Raw genomic sequence first — 15,884 nt, forward strand, 5'->3', positions numbered from 1 at the left:
TGGTGACTGACCAGGAGAGGGATCTTGGGGTCGTGGTGGACAGCTCGTTGAAAGTGCCGACTCAATGTGCAGCAGCTGTGAAAAAGGCCAATTCCATGCTAGGGATCATTAGGAAGAGGACTGAAAATAAAACTGCTAATATTATAATACCCTTATACAAAACTATGGTGCGGCCACACTTGGAGTACTGCGTACAATTCTGGTCACCACATCTAAAAAAGGACATTGTTGAACTGGGAAAGGTGCAGAAGAGGGCAACCAAGATGATCAAGGGCCTAGAGCACCTTTCTTATGAGGCTAGGCTACAACACCTGGGCCTATTTAGTTTACCTGTAGAAAAAAGATGACTGTGGGGAGACATGATAGAGGTCTACAAAATCATGCATGGGGTGGAGAGAGAGAGAAATTCTTCTCCCTCTCCCATAACACTAGAACCAGGGGTCATCCCATGAAACTGATTGCCAGGAAATCTAGGACCAACAAACGGAAGTACTTTTTCACAAAACGCATAATCAACTTGTGGAATTCTCTGCCACGAGATGTGGTAACAGCCAGCAACCTGGATGACTTTAAGAGGGGTTTGGATAATTTCATGGAGGAGAGGTCTATTGATGGCTACTAGTCGGAGGGCTCTAGGCCACCTCCAGCCTTGGGGGCGGGGTGCCTCTGGGTACCAGTTGTGGGGGAGTAACAGCAGGAGAGAGGGCATGCCCTCAACTCCTGCCTGTGGCTTCCAGCGGCATCTGGTGGGCCACTGTGTGAAACGCGATGCTGGGCTAGATGGGCCTCCTTGGGCCTGATCCAGCAGGGCTGTTCTTATGTAAATGTGAAACAACAAAAGATACACAATTCCAGTTGAGATAGAAGGGCTGTTCTCACAACCCTAAATAGGGCTGGAGGAGCACCCAGCCAGGGTAGGAGAGCCATGTGCAGTATTCCGTCTAACAGGGATTCCCAGATGTTTTTGACTACTACTCTCAGCATCCCCAGCTGCAATGACCTTTGGCTGGGGATTCTGGGAGTTGTAGTCAACATCTGGGAATCCCTGTTTGAGGGTACCCTGGCCATGTTTGTTCCCAACTTGTGGTCAGGTTTTTGCAAAAATCAAGATAAGAGGATAGGAGAGTGATTGTGTGGGACCCCAGAAGCTGAGTCCGGCAGCATTTCATCCACCCTCAATAAAACACTGTGGACAGACTGGGCTGGCTGTGCCCATCCTCCCCCGCTCTCACACGATCACTCTCCCCTCCTCCTACCTTCATATTTGCTAACACACTCCAACCCAGCTTAGGGTTGTGAGAACAGCCCAAGTTGTTTTTCCTGATAAACCTGTTTAACAGCATCTCACTATAACTTTGGAGAGGAGGTAACAGTGCCATGAATTCTGAAACTTCAGAATTTTCTGTTCCTATTTGTATATATTATTGTGCTGTGCCATTCATGCCCCCCCCACCCCGCCGACTCCAGAATCAAATTGCAGTGCAAAAATGAGGATGTGGGGAGGACAAACATCTCCCCATCACTAACTCCCCCAACTCTGCTATCTTTTTGGTGGTATTCACATGCCCAACTGACCACTGCTTTATTGCCATTTTTTTTTTTACAAAATTAACCTTCTACATTCTAGGAATAGTGAACTTGTCATGCAGCCAGTCATATCTGGATCTATGACATCACCAAGGTCAAACAAAGGTATTGAGAGTGAGCTGACCCAATGATGTCATGTAGTCAGATATGATTGGCTACATGACAACTTTATTGGCAGGCCAGTTAAAAAACTGGCACTAAAGCAGCAAATGGGTAGGGCTGCAAGCACATTAAAATAGACTAGCCTACCCGCACAGAGCATCTGTGTGCTCTTTGGGGCCAGCTGCTCCCTCCTGCCCCACTCTCTCTTGTCCCGCTCCCCCTCCCTCCTGCCCCCTCTCTTTTCCCCTCCTCCCCCACTCTCTCTTGCCCACCTCCCACTCCCACCACAGCCAGGTCCTTCTTACTGGGGTGGCGGCGGGCCGAAAAGTTTCCCTCCCATCCCAGCCTCTGATGCCTCCAGCGGCCCAGCCAGGCCACCGCCTCTTCCATATTTGGGACGGCCAGGCCAGGCTGTCCCGCCTCCTCCACCTCCCGCTTGGTCGAGCCTCCGCTGCCACCTCATACCTTGGACAGCCTGGCCAGGCCGTCCCACCACCTCCGCCTCCCGCTTGGTCAGGTCGCTGCCTCTCATACCTGGGACAGCCTGGCCAGGCCAGGCCGCCCCGCCATCTCCCGCCAGGTCGGCCCGCCACCTCTTCTGTATCTGGGACGGCCTGGCCTGGCCAGGCTGTCCCACCGCCCCCGCCTCCCAGCTGAGGCCACCTCCTCTGGCCGTTTTGCAGCCCGCCCTGCCCCCACCGCCACCATTTTTTCTTTCCCCTCAACTCTCACTGGGCCCAGGAACTCTCGCAATGTGTTGCAAGTGTTCCACTGCCAAATCCAGGACACGCACCGGCTAAGCGAATTAAATATATAGATAGATACTGAGGGAGAAGTGAAGTTGGAGGCATTGTGGTGAGGGGAGAGAAACTAAAGTTGGAGTGTGACGGATTGCTGGACTGCAAACATTTTTCATCTTCTTTCACACACCATCCCAAAAATCAGTGGCACAAGGGGCACATTTTAAGGGGGAGAAAATTTTCCTTCTCATTTCCCACATACACACCCTCCCATTTCAGCTCAGCACTCATATTTTATACTGTCTTATTTATTCCAGCTAATTACTACAGTTTTTGTTCCAGAACTGCTTCAGTACACATTGTCCAATTAATAAAACTGAGACATGTATGAACAGACATATATCAGCTAAAAACAAAAAGATCCTTGGAGAGACCATTACATAAATCCATGAATGGTAAAGTAAATCTAGTTTTAGATTTAAAATATATAAGAAAGTGACTGCATAAAATTACCACAGTTCACAGAGTCTTTTTGTGGGGACAAAAATACAAATTCCAACAAAAGGGTTGGGTTTTTTTGCTAGAAAATGCCTCATCTATCTAAGGCTGAAACTACATGCAACATACAGTTGTGTGCTTCTTACTCCTTACGTTGTTGTTGCTTTAATTGCAACAATGGTGGCAGGAGGGCAAAGCTTTCAAAAGTGCCCCACAGGAGAAAAGATACAAGTACAATTTGTCTTATTAAAAAGAAATTGGGGGAAAGATACATGCAACTGTTTGTCAGATATAGTTTTAACCTTGCAAGTTATACCAGTAGGGGTGATACACTGTAAGGAAAGGAATGTTAAACATGTTTCCACATACTGGAATCTGAGAGTACAGTTTTCTACATAGTTATGGCAGAATTATAGCCAGTTGACAGAGGAATAATGTATACAAAAGAATACTGTAGCAGGGGACAGGAGGCATGTAAGTCCTTCAGTCATAATTCAGCAAGCTGCTCTGGGAATTACATGGACACAAAGACACAAGAAAGGAGGAAAACAAACTCTGAATATAATTTGCATGCCTAGCTTCAGTCCATCACATTAGTCAACATTTGCAGCCACTGCCTTTATGCACAGTCATCCTAGTAATATCCATATGACTGACTACATCTGAGATGAGATATAAGTTCAAATTGGAATAGTCTTTGTAAGATAGGAAGTATAGTAAAGTAAATGGAGGTCTGTCTCAAGCAGACATTGGCACTTCCATCCACTTGCTCTTAACACCAACTCCACTAGTCCCCAAGGAGGAGGCAAGGTTAGAAAACATTTCACTGTTCTACAGCCATAGACTCTTCTTCAGTCTCTTGCTTCTCTATACGAGCTTCAAGGGGAATCAGATACTGGACCTCCTCAGTGCTAACTGCCACTTTATCAGGTTGCAGCCAACGCTTCAAGTGTTCCAGAGTGCTGAGAGAAAGCAGAAAAGAAAGGTTAAAATATCAGGGAGTCATTACAAAAATTAGCATAATCAGGCGATCATGAGCCCACTCAACCATCTTTACTCTCATAATATAACACTTCATCTTATAGAATTCTGCCATTTAAGTATTAACATCTTGAGAGAAAGAAAAAAGTGTTGTCCTTACTACTTAAAACATTCTTATATCACTCAGTAGTGCAAATGGCTGAATGCTATCTTCCATGTTGTCATTCTAAAACATAAAACGGAGGCATTGCAAGTTCCTGTATGTCAAAGTCTCCTTGCACACAGAAAATACAGAGAGGTCAAGGCTAGAACAGTTTTCCTATAGACTAATGCCCTACATACATCCAGGGAGTTTTCTATGCAAGGTAAAGTTCCAAAACGAGATCCTCCACTTGCTGCTTGAAGCGGTACAGTCAAAGAAGGAATCTACCATGAACTTTTGCCCAACTAATTCAGAGGTCATTGAAATATTAAGCATGAATACTGTTCTTAAGAAGGTTCTCTTGGTAGATCTTAAAATGTTGATTGTATGTAGTTGTAGTAGTAGTCTTTATTTTGGTCAGAGACCAGATACAATAACAAGGTTTACACATACTGTATACATTGCTCCATCAACAATATCTTATCCCACCATCTATTCCATATAGTGGTACTTGGTGGGCTGTGCCAAGCTAATGGTTAATACCAATAACTCACAAATTAAAAGTCTGAGCCAAAAAGGTGGTACCTGATCTGGCAAACAGCTAAGCAGAATTTGGCCACCTTGAGACTAATTGCCGTGTTCTGGTCCAAAAGTAAATAAGTAAGACAGAACACTTCAGTGCGGCCAGGAAGAATAAATAATAAGGAAGTTGCAATTTTTTTAAAAAAAATCTGTTTAATTGCCTCCACTGAACTTAAATCAAATGGGCATACTCTAATTATATGGGATGGATGTTTGTATAGAATTTGGTGGCAGTTGTCTTCAAAGTGTGCAGGGTCCAATATGCTAAAGGCTTCAGCCTAGATCTAAACCATCAGAATTGGACTCAGAATGCTGTAACAAGCCACTGAATGACCCTGGAGTGCTGGTACAGGCTACATCTACAACATCATCCCCAGGAAAGGTAAAGTGTGCCGTCAAGTTGATTTCGACTCCTGGTGCCCACAGAGTCCTGTGGTTTTCTTTGGTAGAGTATAGGAGGGATTTACCATTGCCTCCTCCCACACAATATGAGATGATGCCTTTCAGCATCTTCCTATATCGCTGCTGCCCGATCATTCCCAGAGGACCTGCTAAATTTCCCCCCCAAAAAAACAGGAGGATGAATAGAAACTCCACAGTTCCCAGTCTCTCTCTCCTCTTGCTCCAATACAGATTATAGCTTTGCACTTAAGCTTAACAATTCAGGAAAAAGCAATGATCGGTTCCTCTATCAAAATCATCACCACAAATTAGAATCTCTCTTCATTCACAAACATCCATTGAAAAGATGGCAGGGGGAGAATTCATCTTCTTACCACTCTTGACTGAAAATGTATTTTTATTTATCTAGATATTTATACTCCACTTTTCAGCCCCCAAAGTGGCTAACCATCAGTTAACATTGCAAAATAAAAACACTACCACCAATTTAAAAGAACAAGATAAAATAAACCAACCATACATTAAACCAGAACAGCATAAAGGCAAATACATGGCAGAGGGGAACACCCATCATCCAGTATTGAATGCTTGGCGTTTTTGTCAGCTGAACACCAGCAGTGAAGGTGACAGGTGGGCCTCACAGAGCAGGGAGTTCCAAAGATGGGAAACCACAACAGAAAAGTCAGTATCATGCCTCTCCATAAACTGAGCTGCCAATGGTGGAGGAAGGTGGTGAAGTTGTGCATGAGTGGGCAGATCCATATTGAAGGAGAAAGTCCCTTCAGATAACCTGGTCCTAAACCATTTGGGGTTTTAAATGTGATAACCAAGACATTGAATTGTGCCCAGAAGCGAGCTAGCAAACAATGCAGGTGAAACAAAATGGGAGTTACATACTTGGGTCCCAACCAGGATCCTCGCCACTGCATTCTGCATCACTTAACACTTCTGGACATTTTTAAGGGGCAGCCTCACGTAGAGCATCTTACAGTAGTCCAATCTAGATGTGACTGAGTCATGTGTAACACTGGCTTAGATATGCTGTCTCTAGAAAGAGATACAGTTGGGGCACTAGCCAAAGTTATGCAAATATGTTTGCCACCACCTCAGAATAAAGCTGGGTCCAGAGGCGCACTCAGGCTGAGAAAATATTAATCCCTGATCTCAAAAGGATGGAAGTGAGATGCAAAAGGCTACTGGTTACCCAGTGGTGTAGAAATGCAATTTGCACAATATCAAAGACGCACTTTACTATTTCTAGGACTGAGAGACCTGGCACTGAAAACAAGGTGCTGGGCTGAACGTGTTCCCTGGTTTATCTGAAGCCACAGAAAACCTCTGCTCCCATAACGCTTGGTCATTTCATAGGACAGGGGTTCCCAAGATGTTGTTGAACCACAATAATTCCCAGTCACAATGGCCTTTGGAGCTGTAGTTCAACAACATTTTGTTGGGGGTAATTATTTATATAGCAGAGTATTTCAGGAGCTAACTCACTCCCATTACAGCAGAAGTTAACTTCTGCTGTCTCAGGGGCAACAGGGTCTCAGGGGCAACAGCTTGTAAATAATAAGCATGGAGATTCATGTAAGGTTAAACTAATCAACTTTATTCAGAAGGACATGATGATAGGAAAAGACCTATATCTAAACACTGGCTACATGGTGCTCAGAGAGAGAGAGAGAGAGAGAGAGAAGCAGTCTGAGAAGAAGAAGCAGGAGGATGTCACTCCCAGGAAGTTCCCGAGTCCATTCTATCAGTAGAGGGGTCATAGAGGCAGAGATAAACAGGAAAGAGAAGAAGTCCATAACTATCTATCTCTACTCTCAATGCCCCTAGTGTCATTAGGGTTACTGGTGCAGAAGGTTGACGCCATCTGGAGCTGGATCTCCAACACATTTAGGGTCCCAAGGTCAGGAACCCCTGCTGTAGGACATTCATTTTGAAGGCACTGTGTGGGTAAGGCCCTCTTTGCATATTGTTACCTTTCATCGGTTTCATTTCCCTCCATGTAAAAGTCAGACTCGGACTTCTCCTGCAGAAACCTGTCCCAGCACTCTTTCTTAGCCTGAGCAAGGGTATGTAGCATATCCTTGGAGGTCACTTCCTGAGACAAGCCCTTTATTCTCATCAACCTTCTCTCTAGAGAAACAAACAAGTAAAAGAAAAACGTTTTCCTTCCCTGTTACCGAATGAAAATAAGTGGTCTAATTAAGTCAGGATTTTCAATCCAAGTGATTTCATGACTACCTAACCACCGTTTAAGGCATCCATTTAACCATAATGTGATATCTCGAGATTTCTTTTATGTCCCGACATCTGTTCAGTTTAATTTTGTCAAAGAATGGATCAAATGGAACAGCTCAGTGAACTATTTTTCCTGCACTTTTTCCTGAATGTGTTCCCATTCCAAAGCCCATGTTAAGAATGTGATCAGAAAAGCTTCTGCATCAAAGCTGTCTTTGTACTTAAATAAGCAAGCAGTGGAACTGTATTCCCCACCCCCAAATCACAGCTTGCCCAAATGCCTGCAAATATTTGATAGGAGAGAATCAACTAAGGCTATTAGTTGAAATGTAACGGAGATCTTCACATTCTTGTTCTGCAAATTCAGCTGCTTATAGTGCGGGTAGTTCTTTTTTTCAACAATTGGACACTAGACAAAGAAGAATAAGTTGCATTTCTCTCTCTCAGCACAAAAGTTATTGAGCAGTACTATCTAATATACCTTTTATGGCTTTATCAAGGAACAAATTAGATAAAATTGGGCAGCCAAAGATTATTGGGAGCGATTGAGATGTAGCACTAAGCCATGATTTAGCAACAAGAGAATGAGCAGGCACAAGCCTCCAGCTCACACACTCCCTCCTCCCTTTCTCATGCAGTGATTAGGAACTTCTAATTCTGGTTTACCTGCAAACCAGAATCTGCCCTTTCAGCTAGACCTAGCAAACCATAGGGGCCATTCACACGATTAGCAAAAATCGGGCTAGGAGAACCTAGCCCGATTTTTGCTATACTTGAGAACCACCGGGCTCGGCTACGAGCCTGGTGGTTCCAGAGCGGGTAACCCGCTCGGGAACCCTTGGTAAAAAAAAACAGGTTTGCGGAGCGAGCGCTCCGCAAACCTGGTTTTTAGAATCGTGAGTAGCCGCGGTGCGGCTTCACACCACACCTACTCATCAGTAGACTCCCGGCTGGGAGGCTTAAAATCAGCCTCCCGGCTCGGGGGTCTCCCCAGTATGCCCTGCGTGCTCGCTCAGGGCATACTGGGGCTTGTGGGGGCGCGGCCCCCACTCCCCCCAGCCCCCGCTGGCTCTGTCACGGAGCCGGCAATCGTGTTAAGCAATCAGCTTAGCCCGCTCTCCCTGCAGAACCGGGTCTCACGGATCGTGAGACCCGGCTCATAGTTTGCCCACAAACCAGAATTACAAAGCCAGACCAAACCATGGTTTGCAGGCAAGGTATGGTTTGTGCAAATGAGAGAGGCTGTTTTCACATGCAGGCAAAACTGGACTAAGGAAACCCAGCCCAGTTTTGCCTGCACAAGAGAACCGTCGGGAGCCACTCGGCTCCCAGCAGTGGTGTGGCGGCAAAACCGCTTAGGGAGCCTGCCTTCAAAATGAAGTTAAGGGAACAAGTGCTTCCTTGACCTTGTTTTTTGATCGTCTGCCAGCCCCGGCTGCTTGCAGCCTGGGCTAGGAGACTGCAGGGCTCCCTGCTGGACCCGGGAGAATCCCCATAATGCACCACACAGTGCATTATGGGAATTTCAAGGTGCATTATGGGAGTTCCGAGGACCTCCCAACCCCCAAACCTTCTGCTGCCAGCAGCAGCAGAGGATTATCTGAGTGCACGATCTGTGCATCCTGCAAAGAAGAATGGATCATCTGCGGGGGAGGCAAGCTGTTAAAGGCTTTCGCCCCTCGCCACTTCGAGCCCTTTCTCATGCAAGCAGCCCAAGTAGACACACAACCCCAGTGCCAGGATTTAGGGCATGCTCACGCCCTTAACCTCAGCTGAAAGCCAGGATAAAAAGTAAGGTTAGGTGGGCGGGCAGCACTGGGATCTGCGTGGATTCTGGCGCTGCACATGAGCAGCCTAACTGAGGCGGGGCTGCCTAGCCTGGGTCAGGCTGCTTGTGAGAACAGCCTGTTAATGAAACTGCCTCGAGGGTGTTTGGCCGGCACCCCCAGTTCAGGCGAATGTGGGGAATTTAGCTCAAAAGGGGAGAGAGTTCCAATCAGCCTTAATTTGTGCAAGCGTGTGAACTCAAGAAAATCGGCTTGAGAGGGAGGTTTGAATTCTATCAAAAAGGAGTTTATTAAAAATAAAATCAAACTAAGTTACTATGTGGCCCTAGTTTAAAGACACTACAAATATGCTAAGAAACAGACTATTGTAAGGCACGTTTAGCTTAAAGTTCCAAATTATGTGTCAATTCCCAGGCGGGCTAGAGAGGTTCTTTAAGATAGAGGGGCAAGATTTCAGAAATAAGAGAAAGGGATACGTTCAGCCCTGAAGAAGCTGGGCAAGAGGCTATATCACCGTCCTGAAGAGGGGAATACCAAGGTGGTCTGCTGGTGATCTGGTGCAGTCTGATGGGGTCCCGAGTGAGAGGCCCAGGAGTAATAGACGAGGAAGCACACTGGGTCATGGAATTAGGGATACTTACATCCCAAAACGTGCCTTAAGGGCACTTGTCTTTTGTCCTGCTCTGCTGAACAGGGGAGACCAGACAACCTTTCCCCCCTGAATGCATTGTGTCTCTGCCCTTCCTGGATAGGAATGTGTGTGAATCGCCTATGGCATTCAAGGCTGATTATGAAGACAACTGGAGTGTGTAGGTGCATTTAAAGAATATCCTGTGCTGGGAAGGGCTTCCCAATAATTCTGTCAAGAGTTTTGATGGGCACCTCTTCAAAGTTACATCAGCGATTCATTCCTATTGTAATAGAGGCTGCAGATAAGAAACTTGTCTTATCTGTCTTTTCTCCCTAGGCTGATGGCCAGTATTGTCTCTCTTTGCAAGAGGAAGAGGAGAGTTTAGATTTCATTCCAAGGCTGAAATGAGCTTAGATGTCAGACACTTGCAGTAACTAATCCTGGGAGTCTGCTTAGCTGGGCATCCCTTATAGAGAGTGTGAAACTGGGCATCTCTTATAGAGAGTGGGAAGCTTCCAATTTGTGGGGCTTGTAGTCAAATCTAGGGGCAACCAGTCCACTGCCAACTAAGCGACAGGGATCCATCTTATTTATTTGTTAGTTCTCTGTGTAAACCACCGTGAGCCATTTTTTGGAAGGGTGGCATAGAAATCGAATGAATGAGTGAATGAGTGATTGAATGAATGAAGGAATGAATGAGATTACCCTTAGCATTCTAACATTCTGAGAAATAAAACATGTAATATTTTTAAGCATTTAAAAAAGTTCATAGAAGGGACTAATATATTTTGCAAAAAATCAACAGTGCCCATGGGAATACTTTTTTAGACTACATCCACTTAATGTGGAGCAGCTCCACTGAGTTTAACAGGGCTACTCAAAGTAGATCGGTTTTACAATACAGTCTTAATTTTCAGTCTCCACAGCACTAAAGACAGGGTTCTATATATTTTTCATTCATTTTCATTACAGTTGCATTGATAATTACAAGGTATAAACTTCTCTCAAAGCTTCTATGTCAGCTGCAACAAATTCCCCAAATCAGGAGCTCCTAACACTCACCTAAAGATGCCAAATAGATCTCTGAATCGTTCAGAGGAGCCCAGGGCTTCAAGTTAGCTTGGAAAGAGGTATCCATGACTTCATTTTGATTTTCTACATGAACATAAAAATCTGTAAAGGAATCTGCAAATGCATTGCTCGAATCTTCGTTCTGGTCTGGATGTGGCAGGGAGGAACAGATTTCAGCCCAGAGGTCCTGGCTGGAGATAGTGACTATGGAATCAACACTCTCAATCATTATCATGATGGAGAAATCCTAAAAAAAGGGGGGGAAATTGTGTGTCATGAGCTTCATAATGCAGTGCATACACTTCCTTGCTTTCACCTCTTTTAGTCAACAAAGATGAGGAGCATGCAGATTTTTAGTTTCTCTCTCTCACACACACACACACATTTTAAATCCGAAGTTTAATGTTTCAAGTAAAGTTTAACTTCTCTAGTGACTAATACCTGCAAAAATTCCCTCCCCAATGAACCTAGCAAATGGAAGCTGAGCTGCTACAGAAGTCAGCTGCCCTTCTTCCTTCTTTTACAACATGCATTTCTTTTCCTCTCTTTCCTTTTCCTTTTTATTACAGTAAGGTTACAACAGTGCATATAACATAATCAAGGATAGTAATTATATATGTAAGTGTAACTGAGGGGGAGAAGAAGAGAAAATGGTGGGGGACAGATCTCTTTAAACATAACTTTAACATAATAAGATACAACCTACCTATTTTTTAAAAAGGGAAGTGAGGGGACACAACACACACACACACCTATTATATATAAGAGAGAGTTTGAGAGAGAGTGAGTTCAAAGCATTAACAATTCATTACAATTTGACCAAATAGCTGATCATTCTTCATCTTTACCTTTCCACTGGAGAAAAATTAAAACCCAGTTCAAATGCTGACAAGGAACACATGTCAGTAATCCAAAGTTGCAGTTGGGAGTAAATTTGTCCTTCCAGTGCTGTATTATAATTCTTTTGGCAACCCCCTACCAAGCACGAAGAATCCACAATTCTTGATGTAATGCTAGATTCCATATGCTGGGGATATACCCCAAGAAAACATGAACATCCTAGACAGGCAATGATTGCTGCAATGTCATGTTAACAACCTTATGGCTTTTAAGCCAAAATAGCACAATAACTGGACAGGACCGAACCATATGTGTAAGTGTACCCTCATACAAATTACACCTCCAACATCTAGAAGTTTGCAACCAGGCTTTATTGAACATTCTCTGAGGTGGCCAATAAGCACAAGAACAAAAGTTTATGCTGTATTAGCCTCATTTTGAGATCCAAAGAGGCATGTTTCACTGCCTTCAAACCTACTTGCCATTGGTTTAATAGAATAGGATATCCAAGATCATTATTCCAAAGATCTCTGATATTTAAGATTCTGATAAAGGTTACAGGCTTAGGTGCATCTAAAAGATGTTCCAGGTCTAATAGAAATGGAGTTTCAGAAGCTGCAATAGTATCAGGACCAAACAAGAACAACAAATATTTATATACGCTTTTTAACAAAAGTGTCCAAAGTGGTTTACATAGAGAAATAATAAATAAAAGAGCCATAATAGTAAATGTTTTAGTTGAATAAACTAAAAAAGCTTTAAAGCTAGCATTTAAAGATAAATCAAACTTGGTTCTGAAAGTATCAAAAGATTTAAAAACAGCTACAGAAGAGATCAATTTATATAGTGCAGTGGTTCTTAATCTGGGGTGCATGCACCCCTTGGGGGTGTGAGATGCCTTTTCTGAGGGTGTGAGACATGCCAGATTTTTAAAGATTATTTTAGAAGGTAAATCATTGAAAACACAAATTAAGTACAGGCATGTAAGTACAACTATTGATGAAACAATCATAGATACAACTATTTTGTTTCATCAAACCTATGTATTTATATATAGTCTAATTTAGTCTGAAAGCATAAATGATTTTAAGAAATAACACGAAGTCTGGCTCTTACCACCAACAAAACACAATGAAAACATAGTCGTACAACTCATGAATGGTGTTGCTGATTTTCTGAGGGCTACTCAGACCACTTTCATAGTGAAATTACCTCATTACAAAACACTGTGTACCACTACGTTACGGGATATTAGGAACATAGGAAACTGCCATAAACTGAGTCAGACCATAGGTCCATCTTGCTCAGTATTGTCTACACAGACTGGCAGCGGCCTCTCCAAGGTTGCAGGCAGGAATCTCTCTCAGCCCTATCCTGGAGATGCCAGGGAAGGAACTTGGAACCTTCTGCTCTTCCCAGAGTGGCTCCATCCCCTGAGGGGAATATCTTACTGTGCTCACAAATCATCTCCAATTCATATGCAACCAGGGCAGACCCTGCTTAGCTAAGGGGACAAGTCATCCTTGCTACCACAAGACTAGCTCTCCTCTGACACATGTCAAGATATTTCTTGGCACATGTGGAGATGATGATGTGGCAGTGCAGCAGCTTTGTTTGAATAGTGTGTTGGTTACAATTTACATCCACAGCTAAACTCCACAACCTCTCTGGGTAGTACTTGTGTATTTTTGTGTGTCTCATATCATGATTACATAATGTATGTTGCTGCAAAGACTTTGCCTACAACATTGAAGGCTGCTTTGTCTACTGTGGTGAGGGTTCATCACACATCAAAACAAAGTCCAGAAACTGCTTAAACGCGAGTGATGACATGCGTATGGCTATTTTTTAAAAGTTCCTCATTTCCCGAACTTCATTGAACAGCAAGAGCAGAAGAGTCACTGAGCCAGTAAACTTTTTAAAAGTCTGTAATTTTTTCATGTATTGTTAATTTTATTGAGACATTAAAATATATAATTCTTTAAATGTGTGTAATTTTCCATATACATTTTAATTTCACAGTAAAATTAAGAATTCTATCTCTTTCATTCTATGGTTATGATACGTTTACCTACTTCAATGATTTTTGAGAAAGGGTACAAGAACATATTTGGAGAACCAAGAGGTGGGCTGCAGGCTACAATAAAAGTTAAGAACCACTGATCTAGTGTAATGACGCTGTAGGAGACCCAATGATTTACAAGCTATCTTCAAACAGGGATTCTCCCACAACATAAGCTTTTCATGCTGGAAAGGATTGAAACGATGTCTAGAACTCAAAGTTCTCCATATATGCCTTGCGGCTTTAAACACAGCTAATGACCTAGATTCACAAACAAATGATGAACCCAGCACCTGCCAAGATTTCAGTGGGGTCAAATAATAACTTTCGAACTGTGCCCTAAGGCGTGACCAAAACTGGACATATTGTTCCACCCTAATACTGAAGATAGAGAAAATGCCAGTGTGAGATATGATCTGTTGTGTTGGGTTTGGAAACAGGAAACCCCGATTTAAATTCCTGGCCCAGAGCCAATTCACATAAGACAAAAACCCCGCATGCCTTGGAAATAGCAGGCAACCAACATATTGGTAATCAGATCTGATTAACCTGCAGAGATGCATCATGTACATTTGCACACACATGATTGCAAAACCAGAACTAATCACAGATGATCTGCTTTTTCAGAAGATTTGTCTCAGTCTATCTTGACAGTAATGTGGCAGAAGGAACTAAAAGTCTTGTGATATTTTTTATGAAATAAGCTTTCTTGGACTAGAGCCCAAGAAAGCTCTAGTGACTTCATTAGATGCATAAAGTGTTGTCCTTAGTTGGCAGGTATATAACATGAATTGATGAGAGAAAAACACTGTAAACAGCAGGGCAAAATGGCCATCAAAGGTACAAGATACTGTCACAATTTTATGTAATTGTGCTTAATTGTACACAGGATAGGCCTGGCAACCATTCACGGTAGTGGTAACACAATCATCCTAGTGTTGCTATATTAATTAGCACCTCTAGTGGGAGAGGAAACTGTTGTCTCAATTCAGGCTGAAATGAACAGAACTAATTCCTTTAGAAATTATAATTCAGTAATTTCACACAGGGGTTTCCCAGCTCCTTTGTTGAACAGCCTTTAGAAAACTGTTTTGAGGATAAGAGATTGTTTTTATTGCTTACAGTGAGTAGCAATGTTAATCTGCTGCAGCAAAAACCATTGTCTTTTGGCACCTTAATAAATATAAGAGGGTTATTGTAGCTTAAGCTACATTTGTTGGGATATAAGAAGCCAGTTGGATCAGACCAAGGTCTATCTAGTCCAGCATCCTGTTTCCCGCAGTGGACCACCACACGCCTCTGGGAAGCCCACAAACAGGAAGACATACCTCCTCTCCTGCAGTTTCTCCCCCGCAACTGGTATTCAGGGGCATCCTAACTCTGAACCTGGAGGTAGCATTTTGTATATATGTTTGTTCTGCTGTGGTCTACAATCCAGACAAAGAATTACCAATGATCTGCTCTTTCATCTTGTGCAAAGTGGTCTTTGCAGCATGGACATCTGCAGTGGATTGGCAAGCCACCCCCCCGCCACCCCAATTCATGGCCTTTTATGCATTTAGATTTCTCTTTACATACTGCATGTATATGTTTGTATGTATATAAGTACATAAGACAAGCCCTGCCGGATCATGCCCAAAGCCTATCTAGTCCAACATCAAGGTTCACACAGTGGCCCACCAAATGCCTCTGGGAAACCCACAGAGAAGAACTGAGGGCATGCCCTCTCTCCTTCTGCTACCCTCTTGCAACTGGTATTTAGAGGCACCATGCATCTGAGGCTGGAGTGGCCTATATATACCACCCCCGAGCCCTGCCGATGCTCATGCTTTGCAAGCTGATTTTGGGCAAGTAACAGCCTGGTCTACTTCCCTGGATTGTTGTGAAGACAAAGCTCCAATCCTAAGCGTGCTTTCTCAAGGCAAGCCCCATTGAACCCAGTGAGATTTCCATTCAAGGAAACATACACAGGATCGGGCTTTTGCGATGAGAACGACACACCACAATACACTGCATAAAATTAATAGCATCGCAGAGACGAAGCTGGGTCTTGGAACCACAGACGGACCTACATTACATGGGATGATGATGATGATGATGATGGTATCAGCACGCGGACACATAGCGCCCCCCTCCCCGAGCATGGGCGGGGAACGTTCTGACAACCGAGGCACTTTGCATGAAGCTCAGGATGGGGGAGGGACCTAAGAGC

At 43.7% G+C, this 15,884-nt stretch overlaps 1 protein-coding gene across 3 annotated transcripts in view; it reads right to left on the bottom strand.

The window, feature by feature from the left end:
* Window positions 1-2,716: 2,716 nt before the first annotated feature.
* Window positions 2,717-15,884, bottom strand: part of CCDC32 (coiled-coil domain containing 32) — a 28,798-nt gene continuing 15,630 nt past the window's right edge. For 2 of the 3 annotated variants that reach the window (XM_053259099.1, XM_053259089.1), the window contains exons 2-4: window positions 10,762-11,017; window positions 7,020-7,176; window positions 2,717-3,889 (exon numbers count right to left, since the gene is read on the bottom strand). In XM_053259099.1, the coding sequence (XP_053115074.1) occupies window positions 3,751-3,889; window positions 7,020-7,176; window positions 10,762-11,005 (540 nt within the window). In that variant the 5' untranslated portion in view covers window positions 11,006-11,017 and the 3' untranslated portion in view covers window positions 2,717-3,750. The remainder of the gene's footprint in view (window positions 3,890-7,019; window positions 7,177-10,761; window positions 11,018-15,884) is intronic. The other variant, XM_053259109.1, reaches the window with a different exon arrangement.

Source organism: Hemicordylus capensis, chromosome 1 (assembly GCF_027244095.1).
Source record: "Hemicordylus capensis ecotype Gifberg chromosome 1, rHemCap1.1.pri, whole genome shotgun sequence".
In the NCBI taxonomy this organism is placed as follows: Eukaryota; Metazoa; Chordata; class Lepidosauria; order Squamata; family Cordylidae; genus Hemicordylus; species Hemicordylus capensis.